Genomic DNA, 12,941 nt, shown 5'->3' with positions numbered 1-12,941 from the left:
CCAGAAAATGTTGAATTATCGCCAAATAGTGCTGAATTTCTCGACTAATGAAGCTCAATAAGGATGATTTTTGGCTAAATTGTGCTGAATTGAAGCTGAACAATTTTGAATTCTAATTGAATTGTGCTGAATTTGACTTGAATTGTACTGAACTAGAGCTGAACAGTGCTGAATTAGTGGTGAACAGTGCTGAATTTGAGCTGTATTCAGATGACTTTTGCCTGAATTTAAACCATAAAGTGTAGAATTACAGCTAAATAATGTTGAATTACATGATAAAAGGAGCTGAATAAGAATCACTTTTAGCTAAATTGTGTTGAAGATTAGCTAAATATTACTAAATTTCAACTGAATAGTGCTGAATTTTTGACTAAATATTGCTAAATTCCAGTTAAATCGATCCGAGTTCCAGTAAAGTATTGCTGAGTTTATAGCCAAATAGTGATTAGATTCTTACTGAAAAATGCTGAAATTCTGGATTAATAGGACTAAATTGTGCTGAATTTCTGTCTAAGCAATGCTGAATTAGCTAAATTATGCTGAATTTCTAGTCAAGTAGTACTGAAATGGCTGAATTTCCAATAAAGCATCGCTGAATTTTCTTGCTGAAAAGTGCTGAATATCTGTCTGAATATTCCTGAATTTCCAGCTGAATAAAGCTGAATTTCTAGCACAATAGAGCTAAATTTCAAGCTGAATTGTGCTGAATAACCCCTAAACATGGTCAATTAGACAAAAGAGCCACAAATTCATCCCAAAACTTCCAAATATCCAGCAAAAATCATCATAAACATCCTCAACACATATATATTCTCATACAATATTGACCTTTGCCTCAACATATTAATAATTTTCATGCTATTCATCTTTATTACAATCAAAAAAAGGAGAGAGAGTAAAAAAATAATAGAAATGAATGGAAATAATTCCATCTTTGCATGATATGGAAAAAGCATCAAAAGAAAAAGTTTTTCCTCCTTTTCCTTATATCTCAATATATTCATATTATATTATTTGTTTAATATTTATTCTCATCTATAAATTATTTATTATTCCTTTCTACTATCTCAATCTCCATATAAAGTCTTATGCTTAGGTCATTTTTGTGTATTTCACCCAAAAAAATTATGCTTTTTATGTACAGTTCATGTGCTTGTTTATTTACTGTGTTTTTTTTTCATGCTTTTACTTGTGTTTCTATAAATATTTTATGATACATGATGGAACATTAATATTACAATGAGTACCATATCAAGCTTTATAAAATGTTCTGTGACGTGTTGTATGGATTAATATTTTATTTTAAGGTCTCGGACTCTTCTTGGAAAGGACATTGAGTAGAAATGGTCAAAAAGATCAATTCCAGGTTAATGTGACCTCAACTTTTGACCAGATTTGGAGAAATTCGACCTCTGGTCACTGTTTAGTCCGCTTGGAGTTGGATTTTTGACTATTTGTATGTCGTGTGCCTTACGGAGCTGTTCTTTAGCATGTAATTGGACTTGTTTTATGTTATTGTTGTATTGGTATATTGAGAAATCAAATACGAACACTAATGAGCATCCTTAGGTCAACGCGACTCAGATTTAGGGCAAATACAATGAAATTCATCCTCAGGACAGAGTCAAGTTAGCCTGTTGCTGAATTTTTGGATATTTCCATGCCATATGCTCTCCGGGATGTTGTTATTTTGGTATTCGTAGACCTGTGGATGCTGGCTCGATTCTTTTTCAAAATCTTAATCACTTCATCAATTTTTGTCAATATATCAGGAACTTTTACAGTATTCATGACATTCTAACTATCCCGAACAGCACAAATCACTTGAAAGATCAAAAGTCCGGGTTAATGCAGTCCTGACTCTTGTCAACATAATTCCCCAAGCATCCAAACTTTCATCATCTAATTCTTCCAAAAAATCCATTAAATTCCAATATTCTCCCACATAATCCATTCCCAAAAGACACCGTCAATCGATATCATCTCGTAAAAAAATTATATAAGTCACGAGATGCTCATGCTCTATCTCATAGTAAGCAAATATATAAAAATATTTATTTTAATGTTTATTTACATCACTATCACCTATTTTATGTATAAAATGAATGTTATATTGTTCAGCATATCTAACTGTTGTAAAGATACATATGCATGAGCATTTAATGTATGAAAATTTGTAAAAAATATAAAAAAACTGTAGAGATAGAGATGAAGTAGTTGTAAAAGTAATTGTTAATGGGGGATGTAAAGGGAATGAGGATTAAAGCGCATTTGGGGATTAAATTGAATGACTATGCTGAATAAAAGGAGAATAAAAGCTGAATTGTGCTGAATAAAATGAGCTTTTTTTGACTGAATTGTGCTGAATAAAATGAACTTTTTTGACTAAATTGTGCTGAATAAAATGAGCTTTTTTTTGCTGAATTGTGCTGAATAAAATGAGCTTTTTTGACTATATTGTGTTGAATAAAATGAGCATTTTTAGCTAAATTGTGCTGAAAAAATTGAGAATTTTTGACTGAATTTTGCTGAGTAAAATGAGCTTTTCTGACTGAATTGTGCTGAATAAAATTACCTTTTTTTGCTGAATTGTGCTGAATAAAAAGAGCTTTTTTTGCTGAACTGTGCTGAACAAAATAAATTTTTGGCTGAATTGTGCTGAATCAAATGAGCTTTATTACTGAGTTTTGCTGAATTGAGCTGAATAAAATGAGCTTTTAGACCGAATTGTGCTGAATGTAATGAAATATTGTCAATTTTTTGCTGAATAATCAGAGCTTTTTAGGTAAAATTTGTTGAATAAAATGAGCTTTTCAGCTAAATTGCCCTTAACACAACCAAAACCAACCCAAAAAGCTTCAATTCCTTCCATAAAATAATGCTACAAATAAGTTGCATTAGATATCAAATGAAAAAAGCACAAAAGCATGTTGAATGTATCATGAGGTGGAATTAGAAATGAGAAATGAAGAGGTTTAGACATAAATATGTATAAAAAAAGTAGTAAAATAGCAACAGAATGAGAGAAGAACAGATATTCTTTCTGTGCTGTGAATAATCAATTTGTTAAATGCATTTTACATGAATATAAATGTGTTTATTAAATGATCAATTTATATAGATCTATGCTGAATGTTTCAGTTATTCTCGTGTTTGCATGTCTCAACATCACATGCAATATTATTAGGAAGTTTTATATTCATTATTATGCTAGCTGTGAACATTATGATTTAACAAATCGATACAATCACATAAATAATCTCTTTTGATATAGCGCAGTCGATGATTTGCATATGCTGCAAAATTACATGACATAAAATTATTGTTTGTTGTCTCTTCTTTCCTCAGTTCTTTTTTGTTCTCATGATTTAATGCACAACATGTGAGATGAGATTATAGCAGGCAATAGAACTTTTTTGAATTATAGGATGTGTGGAGATTATTGCTTTTGATGTACGCTCTTGTTCAGATGTTAATGGATGTGGATGGATCTTTGATGTTAATGGAAATCGGTTCTATTCAAGTACTATTGACTTTTATAGGGGATTATGTGTTTGATCAATAGAAAAAGGCTTTAAATTTGGAGTGGATTTTTGGATAATTGTGTCTGGGGGCGTTCATCGATGATGTCTACTTTTACTGGAGGAGTCTGAGGAAGTTTGACACTTAATTATTCATTTTTGGATCAAACTTCTGAGACAGAATCAATTTTAACTTCTGATGGACGTCATTTATGGACGACCCCTTAAGTATCAAGCTTATCCGAATAGCACGATACAAATAATGGATCAACACCAGGCTCAAACCCTGTGTGACACTAACTTCATGTCAAATTTGACTCAAATCCAGCACCAACCCAGAATTACACCAGCTTAGTCCCAGATTTTGAATCAATTACCCAACCAGCCCTATTCCAACAATCTTAACCATCAACTCTTCTCATACTAAATTTTGATACTCGATTCACTTCAACTCAATAACTCGAGACTCATAACATTCTCAATTTGAAAGTACTTCAATACAATTCAATCTACTCGTATTAATAATCATTATGACACTTACTTCTAAGCACTTGATCTTGAAAAATTTATGCAACAGGCATGAATGTCATGAATATGATTTACTAGATGGAGTGGAGAAGGGGTGTTTGAAGAATTTGATAAGTAGAGGGTTTTTAAGACTCAGGCAAGTAGGGGGTTAATTTTTGGGTTTGGGTAGTCCATAAGTTCAGGTGATTGGGCGGTACAGTACGGAATGGACCAGTAAGGTGCTTGTGGTTATGATTGAGATTTACATCCTAGATGTGCCGCGATAAGTGAAAGGTTGGGCACCACTGGAACAGGTACACCACTGGTAAGGTACAATTATAGACCTGGCATGGCAATGTAGTACATTTGTGTTGAACCAATGGTGCATCAATATCGTGCCAACGCACAACTATACCTTAGCATTGGTGCAAAATTGGTACAATACAATAGAAATCGGACCCTGTCCACTCTATACTAGAATTCGACCCTGATTTTACATGGATAACTTGAATCCATCCTAAATCCTAGACAACTTCTACCTCAAATCTTTACTGAGTTCCTTAACATATCTTCAAATTCCCAACTTAATCCCCAACCTTATACACCAGTCTTGTCCAAACACGGTTATAGACATACAACCAGAATTATAAACCTCCATACGATATCGTAAAAAATTGTTCATCTTGACATTTTATTACTCCTATCTGCATCATTATCGCAATCATTTCATAAAAAAATTACTTTATTAATAAACTTGGCATAATGAATATTTCAAGAGAATATAACTTCGTCGTGACTTTATATTTTATCTTTGAAATGCAAAGAAACGCTACGTTTGTAAAGTTGATGGATGTGGGTGGTAAACGGTCGAGATTGGAAGTAGCTAATTAGATGTCTTTTGAACATTTATAGACTAATTAGCTTTTTTTAGCTTCTAAAGTTAGTTGAATGAGTGGGATTTGAAGTTGTTGCTTTTTACTTGGAAGTTCTGCGACTTATTTTGACTTTTATTGTCTTTAGAATAGACAAGAAACTTGCTCATGAGTATGCAAGGTCGTTTAGGAAAGTATGATCATTGTCTGTTAGGGCCTGTTGATTAATAGATGAGGCTTTTAGCTGTATTTGGTTTAGGAGCTGAATTTATTGATATGGATTATGGGACGATAAACCTGAACCTGAAGTCTGAACGGCTCGATTCTGACATGGTTCCGGATTTGGCTTCAGGGTCATGCTGACCCGGGGCTGAATTTTTGATCTATTAACTGATTTATGCTATTCAGGAAAGGATTACTGGTTAAGACAGGGTTTTGGTACTGATATGGTATTTTACTATACCAAGAGTGCTACTGTACCACACTATTGCATCATCCTATAGCCTTCCATAGCTTATTGTATCAGCTCTTGAGAAAATCACCCTAGATAGTGACAAAACATCCTATTAAGTCTCGAACCCATTATCAATACTTCAATTTAGCATAATTCACATCCCAAGTTACATTCCCTTGACATTTATTTCCTCCAGACTATTTTTATTTCCTCATACACATTATACTTCAATCCAATCAGTCACAGTTTCATTTTTCAGGTGTTGATATGTGGACGATATTTTGTTGCATTCTTATTTTAAGTTTTTCTGATATTTCATGTCTACAAGACCTTTCAGAATTTACACTGGAAGATCATACAGTAGACATAAATGCCGAAGATGAAATAAGCAGTGAATGTGGTGTGATAAGTGAACCGACTGGATTAATTCAAGGTGGAAATTACTCGCAGCGTAATGAATTTCCATGGATGGCAATAATATCCGTAGAAAGTCACAGAATCAAGTCACATAAAGGATCTGGAAGTTTAATATCCAAAAGGCATGTCATCGCGAAGGCACGGGCAGTATCGACCCTGGAAAACTCTAGACAATGGAAGCCAGTCAGCACAAAACATGTTGAAATTTATTTAGGAACTAGAAAATTTGCAGACTTAAGTGCTGAAGGATCCATGAAGGTTGGCGTGTCCAAAATCCAAAATTACCCAAATGCAAGGAAAGTCAGCATATCATTCAGCATATTCAACTTTGCGGTCCTTACCCTCGACCAGGACATAACGTTCAATGACTTTATAAGACCAATTTGTTTGTGGAACTTTGACGCCGATTTTGAGAAGGAAATTATTGGAAAAACAACATATGCTGTTGGCTATGGCGTCGATGAGACAGGTGCTATAAGTCTTAAACGTAAACATGTCAGCACGACCATAACCGATGATGCAACATGCAAATATGAATATAATACGGAATTAGAACAAGGTGCGGAATCAAAATTTTTCTGCATTTTAGGAACTGACAATAATAATGATGGACCGTGCCACTATGACAGTCAGCTTTATATTAAGGTACAATCGACATGGTATTTGAAAGGAATTATGTGCTCGGCTAGGATGTATTTTGGATTTAAAATTTGTGCTGTATCATATCCGATACTTGTTGAGGATATATCGCCGTATGTTGAGTGGATTAATAAGGAAATTAAGTAACTTTTTCGTGGAAATTGTAATTTAGTAAATTTAAATTTTTAAAAGTCGTTAAAATAAAATATTGAATTTTAAATTCTAAAAAACCGTTAAAATTTCAAATTTTTCTCATTTTTGGGGACTGTTCATTTATTACGTAACGCGTAATTTTGACCCCCTCCCACCTTCTTCTGTAACATAATCAACTCCTACCCCTTGTCAAATTCTCCGCCTGCACGTTAAGCTGACATAATAAGCGAACGTCCCCTCCTAACAACAACGAGGATCTTTAATCATGGATATGCGTGTTTGTGGATGGATAAGAAGTAATGCAAACTACACGTAAAATACAATGTAAAAGAGTAATTGATTTCCTATTTTCCTTGTAATTTTGTTTTTTTGGTGTGCCTAGTGTGTAATCTGTTCATAGAAATTGTGGATGTAATGAATATTTTTGAATTTGATGCAGAGTTGGGAATTGTTAAGAATGTCAAAAAAGGTCATTTTTGCGTTAGTCAGTTCCTTGGTCTGGATTTAAGTAGCTTAAGACGAAATAAATTGTATTTCATAGGCAAAATCTGTTGTAGATTAAGAAATTGGTTACAATTTGTGTCTTGGGTCGAAGCAGCAAAACAGCGGCAATGGTCAAGTGGTTAGAGCGTCGGACTACCGTTCTAATGACCCGGGTTCAATCCCAGGGAAGGTCTACTTGAATTCGGGTGCTTTTTCGCTGTTATAGTCACACCAACTCGGTTCTGTGTATCAGAATCTTAGCTCGAGAAGAGCTGTGCAAAGAACACCGCATAGAACAAGAAAGTGTAAGTGAGCATTGTGACACACTTACTACCAATCTCCGGTAGCTATGAAAGTAAGAGCGCTTGACATGTAATTAGGAGCATGTGAGTTCGAGTCTTACTCGAAGTATGGTAAAGCCTTTGCTGTAGATAGGTCCCGAACAGCCAAATCTAGCTAATTCAGTGATATATCCTTAACAAGATCCTTTAAATTTCAAACAATAGACATAAATCCCTTAAATCCCTCAATTTCCAACCCATATCCACAACTCTCCCTATATGCACATCCACATCCCTTACAATATTCCCATACAATTTGCACAGTAAAAGGAGAATTCATTACAATGAAAAGAAATAATAAAAGAGGAAGTAACATCACGCATAACACATGTAGCAATCAAAGAAAGAAATCATTACATGATGAGACCTATGCCATATTTCCCTCATATTGTACATATCCACCTGATGTATTCCATATTCATGTAAATATCGTGAATGTAATTCTAGTTATAATGGCATGATTGCGAGATGAATGCAAACATACAGCATCTCTTTTTAAAAACCGATTAAGTTTCTGTATTATACGACAGATGTCCATCTCTCATCATACAATGTTGAAACTGAACTTTAATGGAGATGAATGTCGAGTTTAAAGCATAGGAACTTAAAGTAATTAATTTGATAATTTTCTTCTATCCCTTAAAATTCATATTCCCAAAAAGTTTAGTCACTTACCTTTTATTAATGTCCCAGATGAAGCCAGAATAATAAATGTGATGATATAAAGTGCGCACCTTATATTATTGGGCGCCATGACTGATGTCTCTGATGATTAACTGCTGATTTATTCCACTTCTTTTTTTTGTGTGCCTTCTTTTTAATCTTTCACTCAATTAAGCAAGAATGAAGGAGGATATAGGAGAAAGGAATTAAAACTAATTGAAAAGGGTCGTTTCGAAATTTATAATTGTTGCTAAATGGATTTTTTTATCCTGAAAAGAGATGAATAAAAAGATATAAAAGATTAAAAATAATTTTTTTGGTCGTCATAAATTTTTGTCATGTTTTGCTTATAATCTAGGGAATATTAAATAGTATATATAGGAAGTTTTGAGGTTATGTCAAGGTGATGCTCGGAATTAACAAACTTTCAGCAATTTCTACTGAAATTCAGGATTTTTAGGTCAATTCAGCTCTATTCAGCTCAGCACTGTTTTATTTAGTTCTCTCTGGCATAATTTAGCTGAATTCAGCATATTTACTATCACAACTTCTAAGCAACATAGATAATTTGAGCTGAATTCAGCTTTGTTCAGCTCAGTAATGATTCTATTCAATTCTATTTAGCATAGTTAAGCACTATTCAGCACAGTTCTGCTGAATTAAATACTATATAGCTGAATTTAGTATATTTTCTGCTTGTCTGCTGACCTTTTTGTTAAATTTAGTACAATTGGGTACCACTCTGCCTCTGGAGTTTTTAGCTGAATTCAGCATTTTTTCAGACGAATTTACAAATGTTCAGCGTTTTTCTTCTGAAATTCAGCACATTTTTAAGTAAATTTATCAATATTCAGCACATGTATACTGAATTTAATACGAAATAGTTGATTTCAGCACTATTTTTGGTTGAATTGGCAACATTTAAGTTTGACTCAACCAATTATAAATTGAATTCAGCGCTTTGCAGAATTTTTTATTGCTGAATTGAGTATTTTATAGCTAAATTCAATATTTTATAGCTGAATCTTGAATATTATAGCTGAGTTCAGTATTTTGTAACTGAATCCAGTATTTTTTTGCTAAATTTGGTATTCTAAAGCTGAATTTTTTATTTAGTAGACAAATCTAGCAAGTTTTGCATGTTTTTGCTGAATTCAGCACATCCATATTGATTTCAGCTAAATTTAGCATAACATTAATCAATTTTCAGTCAAATTCATCACAAAATCCACCCAAGTTTTTCACAAACCCCCATCATCCATCCCCAAACTAACATTCTATCCAACCTCATCTCTTGCAAATTATCACACACAATTTTCTGACAATTTAGAATTAAATTTATGATTGTAGAAAATGAGAGGCATTTATAAGTGTTACGAGTTGAAAATATATATCCATGCACAGTTAGTAGGTAAGGAAGAACAGCAAAAAAAAAAGAACAAAACTTTTTGCTCTCTGGTCGAAAATTATGTAAATCTGTTTCTTAACACACCCATTAAAGTGGCTGGCAATAAAACTTTAACAGCTTTATGAGGAAAATTCTGATCTTTTTTTTGTAGTGAAAAACTTTTTATGATGCTCTCGTTTAGTTGATGCTGTTGGATTGTTGCTACTCTCTCTTATATGATATTTAAATTTATTATTATGCTCATGGATTAACGGATAATTTCAAGATAATTTAATTCTTTCGTGCATGTTATAATAATTAACGAACAATTTATTTAATGTGGCAGGACTCGGGAAATATGAGAAAGTTCTTCATAGAGCACATAAAGTCGTGGGCGGTTTATGGATGAAAACTTTAGAGTTTATTATGAGGGAAATGTTATGAGACCATAAAAAATAATGCTAGATTAGCTTATGGGATTATTAAATTGCTTTAAAAGTGTGCTAAGTTGTGGGAATTGTCATGGAAAAAGTTGCAAATCTGGGAGGAAAATATGCTGAATTGTGCTGAGCAATGTTAGCAGTTCTGAGCTGAATAACGCTGAATAAGAATTGTGAAAAGCAGTACCAAGCTGAATTTAGCTAATTGTCAGCATTGCTTATTAGATCTGATAGAATATGTGCTGAATTTAGCTAAATAGTTCTAAATAGAATTGAATAATGCATTACTCAGCAGAATAAAGCTGAATTCAGATGTATTATGTCTATGTTGTTTAGAAGATTTTATAAAGAATGTGCTGAATTGAGCTGAACACTGCTTTATTAAATTGAGTTAAGCATTATTGAGCTGAATAGAACTGAATAAAGCTGAATTCATCAAATTACTTGCGTTTTTGATGAGATCTGACTAAAAAGTGCTAAATTCAGCTAAATTATGCTAAATAGAATTGTATGAAGTAGTATTGAGCTGAATAGCGCTGAACTCAGCTAATTTCCTTAATATCAATACTCAACAACCCCAACAATCAATGATAATCTACCCAATAATTCCACAAAAGTAAAAAAGCCAGTGAAAAGTCCTTAAAAACACACAAACTACTCATCCATACATGCATCTATTCCATATCTAAACAACTATTAATCTATCAAAATCTCTAACCTTAAAAAGCAATCTCCCAAGCCCATAATTCTCACACAATACACACTTCAATCCATTATCATCGTATGATTCATTCCCTCCTCAAATCTCAATCCTGTGTTTATGCAACATCTCGTTTTTCATTTTTCTTCGTCCTCGAGTATCTTTTGCATGTATACAATAAATATTCATCCCCTCATACCAACTATTAAAAGTTATTTCAAAACTAAAATATTCATATTTTATGCAATTAGCATCAGCCAAGCCAACCAGCCATTCATTTGACCACGATACAACGCTTCGTATCCATACTGAAGATATTCTATGGAAAAAGGCAAGAGCAGAGCAGCGAGGTGTTGAATGTGGCACTGGCATCAGCAATAACAATAATAATAGGAATAATAATTCTCTATGGAGCAATTAAGAAAAAAAAGCAGCAAGTGCGGATGCTATATAGACAGACGCTTTACTACACTTGTGTCTCGTGCTAAAGCTATTGTTGTTATCAGTAGTCAAGAAATTATATGCCATTTAAACATGCCGTATTTTTTTTTTTTGTTGCTATATTCAGTCACTGTCTTTGAGATTTTTTCCTACAATTTTATGTACTTTATTTTAAAGTTTAATTTCCTTGATGTTGTTTTGTTGGAGTTTAGTGGAAATACTTTAGTTTTGAGGCAGCGCTTTAGATTTTAGTCAATGCTTTAGATTCAATTCAGCGTTTCAAATCAAATTTTAAGTCATTGCTTCAGATTTTAGTCTACAATTCAGTTTCAAGTCGACGCTTTAGATTCTAGTCCACAAATTAGTTTCAAGTCAACGCTTTAGATTCTAGTCCACAATTTAGTTTCAAGTCAACGCTTTAGATTCTAGTCCACAATTTAGTTTCAAGTCAATGCTTTAGATTCAAGTCCACAATTTAGTTTCAAGTCAATGCTTTAGATTTAAGTCCACAATTTAGTTTCAAGTCAATGCTTTAGATTTAAGTCCACAATTTAGTTTCAAGTCAATGCTTTAGATTCTAGTCCACAATTTAGTTTCAAGTCAACGCTTTAGATTCTAGTCCACAATTTAGTTTCAAGTCAATGCTTTAGATTCAAGTCCACAATTTAGTTTCAAGTCAATGCTTTAGATTTAAGTCCACAATTTAGTTTCAAGTCAATGCTTTAGATTCAAGTCCACAATTTAGTTTCAAGTCAATGCTTTAGATTTAAGTCCACAATTTAGTTTCAAGTCAATGCTTTAGATTCTAGTCCACAATTTAGTTTCAAGTCAACGCTTTAGATTCTAGTCCACAATTTAGTTTCAAGTCAATGCTTTAGATTCAAGTCCACAATTTAGTTTCAAGTCAATGCTTTAGATTTAAGTCCACAATTTAGTTTCAAGTCAATGCTTTAGATTCTAGTCCACAATTTAGTTTCAAGTCAATGCTTTAGATTCAAGTCCACAATTTAGTTTCAAGTCAATGCTTTAGATTTAAGTCCACAATTTAGTTTCAAGTCAATGCTTTAGATTTAAGTCCACAATTTAGTTTCAAGTCAATGCTTTAGATTCTAGTCCACAATTTAGTTTCAAGTCAATGCTTTAGATTCAAGTCCACAATTTAGTTTCAAGTCAATGCTTTAGATTCAAGTCCACAATTTAGTTTCAAGTCAACGCTTTAGATTCTAGTTCACAGTTTAATTTCAAATCAATGCTTCAAATTCTAGTCAAAATTCAATCAAATCAACGTTTTAAAATTAAGTCAATACTTCAAATCAACGCTTCACAATCAAGTCAGCGCTTCAAATAAATGCATGAAAATTCTGACAAAACTATTCTATCCTCACCGTCGTGTCTGCAATTATTTATAATTTGAATTTTGCAATTCTACTTTAAAACATATTTTTTGTTAGGTGAAACTGAGAGTGAAGAACAACTTCCATCATTTTCATCATCGTTGTCAGGTGTTTCGTGACTTTATGAATGAAAAAAAGTTGCTCGCTTTTCCTATTGTGTTCATGATTTTTGCGAAAAAATACTTTTTTATAATGTTATGATGATTTAAGTTTAAATGAAAGTTTCATGACTTATCAGATTTTTTTTTTTTATTTTCTCTTAGTGTGCTGTTAAGTTTATGGCTTAAAAAGATTCTTTTTTTCTTTTCTTTATTGCTCGTGAATTATAAAAAGTATGAAGAAAAAATTTATTATGAGGATTTTATTGAGTGGAAATTCTTGCACGATTTAAGGTTGAAACTTTTTCTAAAATGGTGCTTAAAAGTTTTAAAAAATTAATATGTAGGTAAAATGTTGAGTATTTTATAGAGTATTGTGAGCTATTCATTAAGTATCGTGAGAAATTGCTTGAATTATCCGATATTTTTAA

General features: G+C 32.7%; 2 protein-coding genes across 2 annotated transcripts in view; one reads left to right on the top strand and one right to left on the bottom strand.

Annotated features, from left to right (window-relative positions):
• The window catches only part of LOC139095410 (serine-rich adhesin for platelets-like), a 127,997-nt gene that overhangs the window by 43,889 nt on the left and 71,167 nt on the right, over positions 1–12,941 (bottom strand). Inside the window, exon 4 of the mRNA XM_070646754.1 lies at positions 8,063–8,319. Coding sequence (XP_070502855.1) covers positions 8,063–8,141 — 79 coding nt within the window. The 5' untranslated portion in view covers positions 8,142–8,319. The remainder of the gene's footprint in view (positions 1–8,062; positions 8,320–12,941) is intronic.
• On the top strand, positions 5,621–6,559 carry LOC139095422 (CLIP domain-containing serine protease B9-like). Its single transcript, XM_070646771.1, has one exon. The coding sequence runs from the start codon at positions 5,622–5,624 to the stop codon at positions 6,555–6,557; it is 936 nt and encodes a 311-aa protein (XP_070502872.1). The 5' UTR covers position 5,621; the 3' UTR covers positions 6,558–6,559.

The sequence above is a fragment of the Chironomus tepperi genome, unplaced genomic scaffold (assembly GCF_022539635.2).
Source record: "Chironomus tepperi strain 1889 unplaced genomic scaffold, CSIRO-AGI_Ctep_v1 contig_364, whole genome shotgun sequence".
Lineage (NCBI taxonomy): Eukaryota > Metazoa > Arthropoda > Insecta > Diptera > Chironomidae > Chironomus > Chironomus tepperi.
Note: the sequence above shows the minus strand (reverse complement) of the source record. Positions and strands in the feature narration are given on the sequence as shown.

Excerpts from the sequence above, each read along its gene's own strand:
- LOC139095422 (XM_070646771.1), top strand. The coding sequence starts at position 5,622 with ATGTGGACGATATTTTGTTGCATTCTTATTTTAAGTTTTTCTGATATT.